This window comes from Amblyomma mixtum, chromosome 1, assembly GCF_055824585.1.
Source record: "Amblyomma mixtum isolate Tamu chromosome 1, ASM5582458v1, whole genome shotgun sequence".
NCBI classification, from domain to species: Eukaryota; Metazoa; Arthropoda; class Arachnida; order Ixodida; family Ixodidae; genus Amblyomma; species Amblyomma mixtum.
In genome coordinates this window covers 14,681,693-14,697,156 of record NC_143012.1, presented here as the reverse complement: position 1 = coordinate 14,697,156, position 15,464 = coordinate 14,681,693, and the positions used below count along the sequence as shown (strand labels likewise).

At 48.2% G+C, this 15,464-nt stretch overlaps 1 protein-coding gene across 8 annotated transcripts in view; it reads left to right on the top strand.

The window, feature by feature from the left end:
- LOC149365528 (uncharacterized) overlaps positions 1–15,464 on the top strand; it is a 34,591-nt gene that overhangs the window by 368 nt on the left and 18,759 nt on the right. For 4 of the 8 annotated variants that reach the window (XM_089543515.1, XM_089543523.1, XM_089543506.1 and 1 more), the window contains exons 2-6: positions 645–818; positions 2,850–2,959; positions 5,115–5,297; positions 8,223–8,494; positions 14,158–14,284. In XM_089543515.1, coding sequence (XP_089399641.1) covers positions 702–818; positions 2,850–2,959; positions 5,115–5,297; positions 8,223–8,494; positions 14,158–14,186 — 711 coding nt within the window. In that variant the 5' untranslated portion in view covers positions 645–701 and the 3' untranslated portion in view covers positions 14,187–14,284. Of the gene's footprint in view, positions 1–644; positions 819–2,849; positions 2,960–5,114; positions 5,298–8,222; positions 8,495–11,504; positions 11,716–14,157; positions 14,285–15,464 lie in introns of those variants that run through there. The other 4 variants (XM_089543498.1, XM_089543488.1, XM_089543478.1 and 1 more) reach the window with 2 other exon arrangements.

Here is a 15,464-nt window from a genome sequence, read left to right as displayed (position 1 = left end):
ACGAGTCCTGAATGGCACCGATTGCTGCCCCGACCATTAATATCTTCTGCAATGACGCTTTTCGATATCCTAATGTTTAAAACAAAATTCTCATTCCTCTAGTGAGGTTTTCGGATATCTTAATGTTTAAAACGAAATTCTCATTTCTCCTATTGTTACCGAAATAAAGACATTGTATCTAAGGTTTTGAAGAATGTCGGCCGAATAGCATGGCCTGTTACTGCTGGTCAGTTATAAAAATATCACACACACACACACATTGATATGGTAACGTGAATAAATAAATAAAAGGAGCAACGTACCACCCCTATTGAAGCCGTTGTCGACCTTAGATTCACAAAGGCTTGACTTCCTTTAAAGATGGTCATTTCTGGAGTTTTGGGGCGTGCATAATGCGTACGTCGCTTGACTAAACGTGTTCATATTTTGTTCAGTGGAGAACAGCGCGCAGCTGGCGTGCACAAAGGCACCTACATTGTATGGGCATAAAACTTATCTTTTGTCCGATCGGAATGGGTTTAGTGGGGACACAAGCCGCCACAGTCGCCTTGTCGCCGGCCGAACTCTCCTCCTTCCTTTCATTAAATTACTACTATTTCTTTCCAAGAAGCACAGCCAGAAGAGACTTTCCGCTATCTTTGCAGTTTGGTCTCCTTCCTCGAGGAGAGACTTGCGTTTCCATTGCCTCCCGCGGAAGAGCCATGCATAGCCTGGGGGACGAACGGCTGCAAATTGAACGACCGCAGCGAGAAAGCAGGTGGCATTGCGGACGCCAGCAACCGGAGTCGCCCTCTAGGCAGCCAGACTGGAAATCCCCGGTAGGCATGGGTTCAAGCTTGGCACGATGCCTGCGTTGACTCTGCGCCACTGAATTGCAACCGTCACTATTAGGATGAAATATTTTAATCGTTAATACGAACTCTCCTAATGGGAGCTGAAGGTTTGGTGTTCTTGGTATCTCCAGTATTCAAACCGGGCATAATTCAAAGACATCGTTTTAAAATATTAGACTTGAGAGTATACTACAAGAAAAAAGAACCTTATGTGTCGAGTTCGGTACCGTTGTGGCAGCTCGCTATTAGGAGAGAATCGAATTGTAAATTTCTAGGGAGTCAATAGTTCCTCAACGATGGAATGGGAAAAGGCAAGCTATAAAATTTAGAAGACTCAGAACTGTTAACAGAACGAAGGTGCTTCTAAATCTGTGTTTGATGCATGAGAGGCTTATAGTCGCTCATATGGTTCATGGAGAATACAAATACGACTCGTCGTTAACAGCCGGTGCTGCAAACGAGGAAACCAAGCCAGCCTGAACTGTGGGATTGCAAAGCTTATGATCAATCCCTGTATGTCTTCTCATGGAGTATACGGCTGCAGCTGTTCGTACAGGAAAGTGGTCCGCTGCTAGCTGCTGCTCAAGGCTGCTTGAGTTTACGTCATCGGTTCAAACGCACCATGGTGGCCAATTTGTGTGCCCATCTCAAGGATGGAACTAAATTTGGGCTTCAGCTCTTAAGTCACAGATGCACTATTAGGGTACACTCCGCGGTTTTGATGTATGCATCCTCGGTAGAAAAAAATGTCGCTCTGGAATTTCGCGGGTAGCCTCCCCTTACACCAACTATTTTTCTTTTCACACCGTTTCCTGCCGCTTCGTCCATCTCTTCCCGCCTTTCTTAGACGTGCTTGCAACCAATACGGCAACCCCCTGCTGTACCGCCGACTTCTCGCCCGATTTGAGTGGGATTCGAACCCACGTCTTTAGATGGCATTTATGCAAAGCGCGGCTCGCCGAAACTATTCGTGCCTATGCTAGCCAGCTGCGCTGCTTATGTTGAGGCTGTAGAGGGATAGAGGAAGGAAGCGAACAGTCCTGTCGACTGGTTCCAACTGGGACTCTAGCACTGCCACGTGCACAAATAAGGGAGTTGATAGAAATAGTAGAATGGAAAGTTGGGCGAGTTGGTATACGTTCATTTTGGGTGGAAAAAGCGCGATAGGGACGGAAGACAAAGATGAAGGAAACCACACGGAGGAGCGCTGACTCACAACTATTTTTTATTCAGAAAAAACAGACATTTATAGTTAAAAAGTTAAAAAGCGAGTGACGTCAGGTCATGCGGCTTTTTAACTATAAATGTGTTTTTTTCTAAATAAAAAATAGTTGTGAGTCAGCGCTCGTCCGTGTGGTTTCCTTCATCTTTGTCTTCCGTCCCTATCGCGCTGTTTTTTCCACCCAAAATGATAGAAATGGATACCAAGGGAAAGATTGAAAGAGTAGGCATGCATTGCAGCAACCACGTCTGCCGCAGCGATGACACCACCTGCTGCAGCAACAAGTGGACTGCAATACCATCGGTCACCTCCTGGCATGCATTTCCTAGGAGCTTATGTAAATTTCTCTTACTCATGTAATAGTGAGCTTGCCATTAGTGCTAATCTAACAGCAGCATTGCTAAAAACGTGCCAATTTCTTGAGCGGCGAAGCAAAATGAATATGTAATACCCCCCCTCCTATGTAATACCCTCTTCTGGAGGGCCTTTAGGGGTAACTTGAATTGAATGAATGAATGAATGAATGAATGAATGAATGAATGAATGTATGTATGTATGTATGTATGTATGTATGTATGTATGTATGTATGTGTGTGCGTGCGTGCGTGCGTGTGTGTGTGTGTGTGTGTGTGTGTGTGTGTGTGTGTGTGTGTGTGTGTGTGTGTGTGCGTGTGTGCGTGTGCGTGTGCGTGTGTGTGTGTGTGTGTGTGTGTGTGCGTGTGCGTGTGTGTGCGTGTGCGTGTGTGTGTGTGTGTGTTGGTAACTAGCGATTGCCGGTTGTCCTTGTTCTCCAGGATTGTTGCGGGTTGTGGCGGCCGGCCGTAGCAAGAAAGCAGGTCACTCGGACCCGGAAACTCGCCTCCCCTAGCGGCTGCTTCGTGAGGTCGCCATCTCCGTTGGTCTGGTAAGCCGATGGATGCATTATTGCGGTGAAATGACGCAAAGCGCTGTCTTTGGGTACTTGGTGGACCATTGAGTGAGTGAAAAACATTTAATGCTCCAAAAATCAGGTTTTAGCGGTGGGCCGATGTCTTCATGTCTTCGGCCTCTTCACAAGGTCGGCGCCCCTATTCCAGGGCACCGCCGAGTCTTGCTGCTTCGCAGGCGTGCTGCACCAGTGCCCTTTGGGCCGTGAGCTCGCTGCTGGTCAGCAGGCCCTCCCATTGTTCCGCATTCGGGTCATTTAGCTTGTGAAATGTTCTGTTACGTTCGCATTCCCATGTGATGTGATATAGCGTGGGGGTTGCTCCGCACCACGGACATGTGTCCCTGTATTGTGGAGGGACCATTGAAGTGCCTCCAATGGTGCACTAGAAAATCGCAGGAACGTAAGAAAGGAATAAGGGACATACACCCATGCCACGCAAGGGCAGAACGAAAAGGAACGCTCAGATGGTTTCTACATAACTTGATATGAGTGTTATTTGTATTGTCATGCCTATTCTTTTGCTCAATTCCATGTGAATGCATCCTGCCATTCTGACGAGTAAAACATAAGGAATGCTCTGTACCTCAAGAAAGGTTTTTCTTGCTAAATTTCTTCGATTACAGGAGGTCATTCTTTATATGTGATCTAGACCTGTACATCTGGTAACAGAGACTGTTGCGTAGCCTCAATCATAAGTGGCGAGACTGCCATGCGAACGGGCGATTTAAGAGGACTCGCTGCGGCATCGGAGGGGCGCTGGCGATCCTACATTTTCTTTTGGGTCACAAGTTCACCCGCGCTACTAACGTAGACGGCATCAGTGTTAGTGTGCCAACCGAAGTATCCTGTTTCCCGACCTGAGTATACGCGCCACGCTGGCATAGTTGCAACGGCGTTCGATTTCTGAACTCGAGATGTCGTAAGGAGATCGGGCCCCGGCGTATGCATTTCGATGGAAGCAAGAATTAGTGAGGGCACCTAAGGCTACTTATGTTCTTTGAACGACAAAGCATTGTTTTTAATGCGGAAGCATTAATAGTCCCATAACGAGAAAGGCGGGCGGTGCGCGCGTGTGTGTGCGTGTGTGTGTGTGTGTGTGTGCTTGAAGATAGCAGAGAAAGTCCCAGCGATTGCAATTAAAATAGGGCGACGTCTTCAAGCGGCCGTATGACGCACACAGCAAGCACAGCACCACCACTTGACACTCCTCATATACATGTCTCCCACCTATATATGCTCGCCAGTGTCCGACCTCCATGTGACGCCAGTTATCCTGACGCCATTCGTACCAAAGTTGTGACGCAACCGCTTCTCGTACAGCATTCCTGGTGGCGTCATACGAGTTGATTATTGTGAATTTTTTTGCGCAAGAGCATCTGAGGTTAAGACCACCATGGCACAAGGTGTTTTCGTCTTCTCAAGGTGGAGCCAAAAGACCCATTTCTCAAGAATTCCACCTTAGAGAAGCCGAGCACCAGGCAGGGAAAAGCTTGTACCCATTGTATCACCGGTGGGTACCCGGCGAAACTGGGGATCGAACACCGCACCTACCGCATGCGAGGCGGATGCTCAAACCACTAGGTCACTGCTGTGGTGGCCTAGTTTGTTAGCATGTGTGTGTGAAGGGAGGGGTGGGGGGGGGGGGGGGGGAGGGTCAATCTCGCTGAAGACATCTGGGGTTTGGGGGACCACTTAACTTGGCTAAAGCCGACGCCGTGCTTCGTGGCTGGTGAAGTATATAACGCTTTCACGTTAAAATGCAGCAGAATCAGGCGGATTAGAGCAGTCATTCGAACGCCCGAAGAGCACGTGGGAGAACGGAGTGCTGACGCGTGCCACCGCGCTGCGCGCCTAGACCCCGAACTGGGGGCTGCGAAGCCGGGCAAACGCAGCAATGAACAAACGCAAAAATATATAAGCGTGGGTTCCCAACATTGCGCGAAATAGCTAAAAACGACGAGATCGCCCCCTAGGTGCGTGAAGGAGTCGCAAAAAATACGCATTTGTAAAAAAAAAAAAACGCAACGAAAAACCATAAATAAAATGCGAAGCCACAAACACAACAGCCTGAGCGGAGGATATGCGGTGCCATGGGCATAATTGTTCTTTCATTTCTTTTCTAAATGGGCAGGAAAAGAATCATCACGAGGCTGGGGAGCACGGCTTCTGGTGCCACGTGCTTCTCGAGAAGAGACTCGTTTCCATCGCTTGCCTGGTGGATGTGTGAAGTGCATCAAGGGCGGCACTCGCCAGGACCTCGCATGAAAGCAGGTGACGACGTCCGGCACAGGAGACTGCCACGATGCCTGTGCAGGCAAGTTAGTTGGCGCTGTTTCAGTGACGTAAGGTGCAGATTTGGCAAAGTTTAAGTAATCCTGCCCTGTACTGTAATTACAGTACAGTAAGACCTGTCTCTAGAGTACTCCGTAAAGATTCAAAGAGTGTCTGCAGAATGTTTCAAGAATGCATCAATAGAACGCAGAGAAACAGAGACGAAAATGAACCAATTGTTCTTTGCTCATTTAATGCCTGAAGATGCAGCAATAGACTGTGACACTTTGCGCGAGACTGCACGTTTTCTTCTCCGAATCTTCGTTGAAGAGACGTAGTTTTATGCGATCGCATAAGGACCTCGTCGGCTCATGTGAACCATGTTACCTGACCAAACATATCACGTAGTTAGGCGCAGTCATGGTCATGGCTCAGAAGAGACTTGAGACCGAGATGTCACGTCTCACGCGGCGTCACCAAACCGGAAGTGTTTCAAGTAATTGTTAAGTTACGCTTAGTGGTGCTAAGTGATGTCTACGAGATCTTTGTGCAATCGCTAACTAGGCTGGGCATTGCCGATGTGTCTGCTGAGCTTTGTTTTTTCTTCGCGCGCTCTACATTCGTAATCGTCCTACTTTTTGTCGTCATTGTTCTTGGAACATGTTCCTCTCGGGCGTAGCCAGGGGGCCTGTTTCGGTTTCAGAACTTCCCCCAGAATTTTCTGAGCACTGCATATACCCCTCCTTTCGGCCTTTTTTTTTTCGCCCGTGCTATTTAAAGACAGCATCGATATGGTAAAATGTAAAAACTAAAATAAGAGTGCTAGTTTATTCTCGAAAAGGCTGCCGTACGTTGTCGTGGCTCTATAATAAGGAGTGGAAGTTATTGCAGAGAAGTCGCTTTCTTTGTCACTTTTTAATTGTAGGCACAGTTCACCAAAATTAAACGGTACCATTTCACGTCAGCCTACTTTTTCATCATTTGCATTGTACTGAAATAATCGTAAACTGTCGCGAAAACAGTTTTTCTTTTTTAAGCGCCCCTGCGGCCGGGCACAGGTTCATATGCATGTGGCAGAAGTTTCAACAAATGCCATTCATTCGCAGTTGCTGACTGTGTTGTGGAGCAGAAGCTTTTTTTTTTTTGTATAGTATGTGCAAACATTGTAAATAGCCGCGATATTTCATGCGATGTCTTTTTGTTTGTTTTTTTGTATGAAAAGGTTCTTCACGTGAACTCCTGCGTGAAGTCTTATTTTTATATACATATTGCAGTGAACGGGTCAACTAACCCTTTCGCTTTCTCAGTGCCCGCTTCATCCGGGAAGGAAGGATTCTGGGAGCGAAAAAGGTGCCGTTTCAGATAAATTTCACCCACCGCTGTGGCTCTGGTCTTAGTGCGCTCAACTAAACGCCATCGTGAAAGATTTCGGGTCACTCGTTAGTGCGCTCAGCTACTGAGCCGGAGTTCCCGGGTTCACCCCCTACTAGGACACTTTCTCTTTTTAGAGCGCAGCTCTTTGGCGTCCGTTCCTGGGTTTCGCGTCGTCGTCGGCGTCGGCCTCGTAACCAGCTCCGCCCCCCTTTCATCCCCCCAACGCTATCGGCGTCAGCGGCATCAGTCAGTCGCTGCTATCTCTTCCCTCCTCCCTTTATCGTGTTGTCCGCTTGCTGCGCGCGCTTCTGCCCCCATCGTTTGCCGCTGGGTGTACGCGCCGCCCCCCTCCCCCCTCTTCCTGCGAGTCTCCGGTTGTCAAAGCGCCGGCTCGAACTTAATTCCTTTCTTCGCTCCTCCTCCAATGCAACCCCTGTGCGGTGGCAATCAGAGAGCCAGATCGGTGGCGGCGGATCTGTATATGTGCACCGCCCGAGCCGAAATTGCGAATACGTGTGAAAAATAAAAAAAAAATTCTGTGATAGCGCATACATGTGTTGCTCGATTTCTTTGCCTCAATCTATCGAAAAGGTGAAACAGCTTATTTGCTGCGCTCAAATTTCGCATTAGGAAGTAACGTAATCGTCGGTAATTTTTTTCACTTCCACTTTCCTTCCATCAATGGTTAGTGCGCTCACCTGTAGCTGAGCCGGACTTCCCGGGTTCACTCTTTATTTACTACAGCACTTTTTCTCTCTCTCTCTTTTCGCTCCCACCTGCCTCCCTTTCTTCTCGATGGGGTTTAGGTGTCCACCGAGAAGTAAGACCACTAGTGCAGCTTTCCTTACTAAAAAAAATATTTAAGCCACCTTGGCTTCTTTGCTGACTGCTCATATCAGCACCCAATCATATTTTAAGTTTCGCCTCCAAGAAAGTGTTGACGCAGCCCGAGGGATTTGATCCCACATCTCCGGGCTCAGGAACGGAATGCCGTAACGCCTGAGCTGCCGGGACGGGTACCATCGACTTTTGCAGTGAATATAGCAAGGAACAATTGCTCCTGGGGAGATTACATTTAGGCGCTCTGCAAGGCGTTGTCGGAGTTCCGTACGCATGCATTCCTCTCACTCTGCTGTCGCAGTGATAAACCCGGATAAAGTGCTGCTACCAACCCTTCGAACTCGGCGCCCAGCATACAAAGTGCGCAGGACATTGCAAGTCAGATTGCATTGACAATTACAACCCTTCAAGTCAGAGAATGTTGCAAGGAATCTGAGCTGGAAAGTTTCCTGTTGATCATATCGCCGCAACACATAGGTTCCTGAGCGTGGGAAGGAGCTTAGAATAGAAGCTCTGAGCAAGCGCATGCCATGCGCGATTGCATTGTCGGGAGCACCAAAGAACGCCAAGAGTCGGGCTCCCGTCCATTTATAATTTGTTCTCAATTTGGTCGCTTTAGTGCCAATAAACTTCCCAATAACCAGTGTGACGTTTGGCTGTAGTTTTTTTTTTTTTTGTTCCACCGTGCAAATATCGCAGTGCAATTTGGTCAGAGCAGGTCCGAGCTTGATCTGCGCCGCATCTTCATTTTCAGATGGCCTCCTTCCCCGGGCAAAAGTGGCGCTTCCTCTGCGTCCAGATGGTTTGAACCGTTGAAAGCCTTAAAGGATGGCATCGTGCAAGTTGCACCCAAGGCGGCACCAATTCGCCAAGCCGTAGCATGGAAGCCGGTCCTGCTCGAGAACCGAGGTGGGTTGCCTGGTCTCCAAGCCCGTGACGTGAAAGCAGGTGGATCCGCCGACGGCGCACACCCTCTATGCCCGGCTGACTGGATGGTTGAAGAAGCAGTCTTGGCCCCTCGAACAGGTAAGTTGGATCGCGCTATTCGGGTGAGATAAGGTGCTTGTTTAGGGCTACTTGTGCAATCATCTCCCAGACTAAGTGCAGCGAGAATTCTCTCTAGTGACCTCCCGACATCTGAGCAGTTGTCTCGCTGTTGTTGGAGGAGCTCACGTTAACCTCAAAGCTGTTATTACGGAGTCCGCAGCAGAAGTAGATGGTAGGATGGCTAGACAAAATACCGGCAAGCTCTCTCAGGAGACCAATAATCTAATTGTGAATAATATACCGCATCGAAGTGTTGTGCAATCTATTGTGCAGTTTATCAACTTTATCTGCACCATCATACGGTACAAATTTTGACAACATTCTGCGGACCCATTTTTCTTCAAGCCAGACTATGGACCTCATTCTCTTGCCTTTTACGGCCCTCATTTTGTGCTTTAAGCTCGGAGAAAACTAAGCTTGCCTTCCTGTTCAGTGCGGCAGATTTATACTATAAAGCAAATTGTCTCTGGTGACGTTACCTTCGTGTAAAATCGATTTAGGAGTTTTGTCTTGTCTCTTACCAGTTTCCTTCCACACTTAGACTAACGGAAGAGTGTATATGCACTACAGCTGACTCTCACATGAAACAAAGCTCGTGACAAAGCCTGCTCCGATTCTGCGTCTTCGTGATGCATTTCCTGTTCCCGCACGAATAGTGAGTGCTCTTTGGCTGGTTGCGTTTGGTCGATTCGGTGGTGTCGACTGAATGGGGCCGAAAGTTCCCTATTGCACGACTGGTTTTGCGGTGGTTGTGGTGGTTTTCTCAACACAGAGTTGTGGTGGTGTTTCACGTTTATTACTTTGACATACTGTGCAGTTGCACAACGCGCTATGGCGCGAGAGTAGATTTTAAGATGAGCATTCGCAAAGCGTCACAGCTCTTTGATGACTTGCGACAGCAACTTCAAGGGCAATGATTTAAAAATGCCAGCTACCCGGCTGCAACTTTCAATATTTCTAGGAAAGAAGCTGTCTCTAATCAGCTCGGCACGAGAATGCAAAGAGGAATGGAAACTTGTACGGTATTTTGCATTTAAAGACTAACTATCACAACGGTATACATTGGAATATCGATACGGTGGGCTTCGATTTTTGGGGAGGATGGGGAGGGGGTATTGCCAAAGCAGCTATATGATCCGCAGTAACAGCTGCAAACTGCCTCCGGATTTCTCAGTGGCACCGTTGTTTCGAGTTCGGTACATTTCGTGGATCTCCAACTATTGGAATTTAATATGACTCTCTCTACACACACTAAGACATCCGGGCCGTCCGCTATCAGCTGCCTAGAGCGGGCGCAAGCGCAGGTGTTCTGAGATCAAGATGGATTTTCCCGATTTGTACGTTGTCACTTTCGAGGTGGGCAGAACGCGTCGCGCAACTCACACCGGCGCCGAATTCGGAAGTGCTAAGCAGGGAGTTAGAGGCGTATTTCCCGTGGCTCTCAGGGCTGTTAAGCCTTGTGTGAGTTCTTCTTTTAGGAGAATTCCTAGTGCACGCGGCCGCCGACCTTGAAAAGGCGCTTGAGTATCCAATGTGGAAACCCGCTACGCCATCCAGGGTGGTTTTGAGCCGGTCAGTCCTTGCATGAAAGCGGGTGGCAAAGGTGACAACGCAACCCCGGCCACACGGTGGGGCTGGGCAGTAGAAGGCTTCAAGACCTGTGCAAAGCCGGTGTTGCCTCTACAAACCCAGAAGCACCGTGCACTGCGATAGCTGAAGGGTCTTCCTGTTCACTGTTTCCTTGTCGATCCGTTGGACCCCCCCCCCCCGTCCACGTGAGCGTATTCTTTCTTATAAATCTTTGTTCGTCTTCCCTTCAATTATTCAGAGCCCCCAGAAGACGTCTCCACTAAGGCTTCTGTCATAGCCCTTGTGTAGCTATCCAATCCCAATCAAACCATACCATACAATGCCATACCATACCATGCTGTGGCAAGCCATGTCACACTTCTTTCCCTCCCGGCGTTATACACATCCCATCATTCTCTTTTTCTAGCTCCTCTGAATTTTCTTCTCCCTCTTTCATGACACCTGGCTCATGACTTCCTCTTGCTTGTGTACCAGAGTAGCCTGCGGAGCTCGCATTTGTGGCAAGGCTGGCACGTTCGGGGAACTTTTTGGATTGGTTCAGCTCGCGTTTAGTTTAATGCTTTTCCTTTGCGTTCACAAAGAATGTGTGCTCGGGACAACGCAGATTACCTCATCTATTCTATCTGCCTGGGTGCCCACGGCTGCAGTTGAGGCCAAACGTTTCGTGGCAGCCCTCGTATTGGAACACAACGTTAGGCTCGTCGAAGCGGTACAGGACAGTCACAAGTGTCTGCTTTGCCGCCCATCACCTGCGTGCGATCTCAGCTGGTTCCTACAAGCGCTGGCAACGCATGGAGCATTCGGTGTGCCTCGACGATCCGCGGATGTCAGAACACCTTTACTTGTTCGATTGGTAAAATGAAATTTATTTCGGATGACTAGACGATCTGCTATTATGAAGAGGTGTGCTCTGGGCTGACCTCGCCATTGTTGTATTGGCAACTTTAAATGTTGTTAATTTTTTCTTCTTTTGCCTACAGCGATAATATCTAGGGGCTTATCCATAGCGCCAGGCGGTTTTCTTTGCGTGTCTTACATGCAGGATTCAGTACTGGAGACAACGTACTTCTGGAGGTCTGCGTCGAAGGCAGATATCAGATATGACACGGCACGTCGGCAGCGAAGCATACTGCTTTGGCGTTAGCATTTTTTATTCTTTTAATGGAATTATTATTGTAATCGTGCGGCGAAATAGTAAAGCATCGCGTGATAAACCTCCCGACCGGTGCTTGGTGCTCTCGCATTTAATATTGTGCAAGCCGGATTCAAGGAGGGAACCGGAAAGAAAGAACAGGAGACTGACAATATACATTCAATACACGCAATGGAATAATCGTAGAGCCAACTGTACAGCGCAGGTTCCGATGTGATCTATGCGCGTCATCTCTACCTGTCGCAGGTGGCGCCACCTCCCTCGATTAGAGACATGCGTTTCCCCTGCATCTAGCGGGAATTCCCACTCTTCCATGTGATGGGCTACAGGGCGAGGCAGCCGTAGTGTGGAAGCAGGTGCGCAATTTTCCGCCCAGGATGGCCGCCCAGTAACCAAGCCGTAACATGGAAGCAGGCAGAACCCCCGATGTGGCTGGCCGGGACGTTCAACCGTTTTGGTGAGTGTGCATGGCCTGGTGTGTTTAGTTATACTATCTGAGTGTGATAAGGTGCAGATCCCTGGCAGTCAGCATGTTTGGCCGGTCTTATAATACCGTAATTAGCTGCAGGGAAGACATCTTACCAGACAGAAGGCATTCCCTTTGACTGGAGTGTAGTGACGTCAACAAACCGGAAGTTATAACGCCATTTGCGGTAAAGCGATCAATAGCTATGAATGATATTCCATTGCCAACACACAATGGAATTAGGTGTACCTGTGAATTTTTGGTGAAACTTGCATTTTCATATTGGTATATTGGCTACGAAATAGTGGGAAATGAATAGCCCATTTTACTGCCCGCTCAGAAATTGGCGCGTGTGGTAAATTGCCTTCTGCTGGAGAAATGAGCCAAATAAATTCGATTTATGGCACGTTTGGATGAACAGCCTGATTAGTACCCGAGTTCGAGCTCAGAAATATCCATCAACTTATACCCCTCATACTCCTAAAAAACCGAAAATGAAGGACCCTGCTTGTATGGAGCCAAAGAAACAAGTCACCTTGCTGCGTTTTGCAAACTGCCTGGTTCATCAGTTCCCAGTGGTGCGCTGTTAACGAGTCTGCGTTCTAATAGCGTCGCTTATGTTGATGGCCCAACCAATTCCCAATCCCATAGCCCACTCTAATTTTCGGCTGAAGAGGAGGGAGGGAATTGTGGGAATGGCCATCGTAGATGGCCATCGTAGACGCAGTGATAACCTATATGCAGTCTCTCGTTGTCAAGCTCCACTTCAAAATCCTCCATTTCCCGCAGTGGAGCTCCCGAGGTCAGTGTGCTGCCGTAAATTCCGGCCGAGCTTCTTCCGAATAATTGGGGGAGCAATGGCGGCAGTGAACAGGAACAGGGGAGCCAGGCCTACTGGTGGCTGTTAGCTTCTTGCCCACATCCATCCACTCATCGAGTGCAGCTACTTGTCCGGCTGGGCCTGGTTTATTCATGTCTAGGGCAAGCGCTGGAGTCTCGGCCTTCTCAATGAACGTCACATCTGTCCCTCTTTCGCAGGATCTCTCCTTTGATGAACGTTTGCTTATTTTTTTCAAGGCCCGCTTCTGTGGGGAAAACTAGTCTAGCACGCAGCCTTGTCTTATGCGGAGTGGTGGATTTCATTTTGTCTCGCTTTGCTGTTGTGCCTCATCGCGGTTCTCAGTGTTTACAGCTCTCGGCTGCTGACCAGAAAGACGCGGGTTCGATCCCGGCCGCGGCGGCCTAATTTAGGTGGAGGCGAAATTCTAGAGCCCGTGTACTGTGGCATGTCGGTGCACCTTAAAGAACCCCAGGTGGTCAAAACTTCTGAAGCCCTTCACTATGGCGTCCCTCAAAGCCTGAGTCGCTTTGGGACGTTAAACCCCCCAAAAAACAAACAAAAAAAACCATCGGTGTACACCTCCACCCCGCCGTGAGGAAAAAAAAATAACTCCATCTAAAACCGCCAGCTAGGGCCGTTTTTTTTTTTAAATCCTTATAGCGTGCTGGTAGGGTCCACCTACAAAGCGAGCCAGTTAAATTTCTTAACTTTTCTCAAATCAAGAGGGTCCGGAGCGCGAATAAGGCTAGGTGGAACTATACTGTGTGATGTCAGTGCACGTAAAAGAATCCCAGGTGGTCGAAATTTCCGGAGCCCTTCACTACGGCGTCCCTCATAGCCTGGGTCGCTTTGGGAGGTTAAACCTCTGTAATCCAAACTAATTGGATTCGTGATAGACCAAAGTAGTTGGCTTCGCGGAAGCGGGCCCGAGTGGGGGTGTACAGATACGGTTCTGTGCGCTAACCGTCGTTGCATTCATGCTCTTATGTCATGACCGGAAACGTAAGAACATTATCCAAGGCCATTGGAGGATGTCAGGCTCAGCACAACCTCTCTATAATGTGCCGTATCAGATAATGCGACTGCAGCAGTCATGAGTCAGCTAGATAATGTGGGGCGAAGAGTGCGCACTGCGCACACGATAATGGACGCAGTCGTATAATCGTAGTTCTGCAGATGGGGTGGGTCAAGCAACGTCTGGTTAGTCTACGGAATAGTTAGTGTGATTACGTGCATGGGTTGCTTACCGTGCCGGGGATCCCAGATTAGTTGCATCAAAGGGACACAGCTCCTAGTTAAAGAGGAAGGAAGCAAACGGGCTCAACATGGTCGAAACATGTCCAGCAAAAAAAAAAAATGACCCTTTGCCAGCACTACGGGCACACAGTGCTAAGTTCTGTCCTCCTCTTGTTACTGTTGGCGGCAAAGTTTTTACTGATTTAGGGGATTCGGAAGAAAGGCGACTCAAAAGGTTAATTTTCAAAATCCGCGAGCGCATCTGTTCAGTGCTCGCTTTTTGGCGATGTTAGGCGCTTGCTATAAGTCTGTTGTGCATCCGTAATTGACGATCACCTATTCTCCTTTTTTCGCAGTTTCTCTTAAAGTCGTACGTTCAGCCTAGCCTCACCGTGAAGCCGTAGCACGGCAGCAGGCGGCTCAGACGAGGTCGCACGTGTGCCCGCCCACTTGGCAGCGCTCCTGCTGATGCCACTCAGAATGGTAAGCCTGTTTATGGGACATTTCAGTCACACTCAGCAAAAAAAATTACTTGCACTTGTACTTTCGTTCAGGTAACGTTTAAAGGTTTGGGGGCAACATATTCCTGCGACACCGTCGACCAGTGTGAGAACGCGACTTTTCGACTAAATTCGATAGTCCTGCTAGAAAGAACAGTAGGGCCGTTTCGTGGCCAGAAAAAAAGCATCGCTTTTCAAACACGAGAAAGAAATATTAGCGTCGCGAAGCTCAACGGTGTGCCTAGGAAGTGCTTTCTTGTGCTGTAACATCACCCCCACTTGGCGGAATTTTTTACTAAACGATAGAGTAGCTGAGTTTGCGCCCTCTAAACAGTTTTGGATGATGAAGAAAATAACTACATATAAATGGGTGCGTTTATATTTTTTTTTAAGGATACGGCTACAACTTCATGACCATGGAAGCGTGGGCCATGTATGATGTTCCTTGAACTATTTGGGCCATTCAAGATTTTTGCGAAGGGGGAATGGCAGATATACGCTCTCAAATTTTAAGATTTTTCTCGATAGCAAAGCATAATGCCTGTTTGAAAGCGTTATAAAGCATTTTTAAGGGACACTAGAAAAACTTTCTGGAATCTTTTTGTTCTTTGTGAAATTGATTACTGGCTCTGTCTGGCAATGTTGTTTATCTGGAAGCGAAATACAAATTTATTGCCGAGTAAATCTGATTTGAAAATGGACATTTTCTTTCTCGGCACTCAATTCAAACTCGTTGCACCAAGACACCATCTCCGGGATTCCCGGCCGGAAGTTAAATGGCGATGGGAGTAGCCTTGCCTCGCGCAAAAACAGTGGGCAGCAGCGTTACCTGAATTTTGTTTCTTGACCTTGTTCCAGCTAACGACAAATGCGGTTGTCCATCGGTGAAGGCTACCTTCAGTTTGTACCGTTTTTGTCCCAAGTCTTCTTTTTGGCTTATATGGCGTAGTACAAAAGAGGACAAATCCAAGTTTTTTAGGGGAACTCCCAAAATGGTTTACATTTCAGTTCGGGAGAATTTCTTCATTAGCAGCGTTCCTTTGTAGCCGCCGTATGGCTGAGCGCAGGTAGACGCAGGTAGAGCGCAGGTAGTGATTACTCCCTAGTTGAGGGACAAAAAGAAGGAAACGGGACAAGCAGTTTGCCACTGACCACTAGGTTTT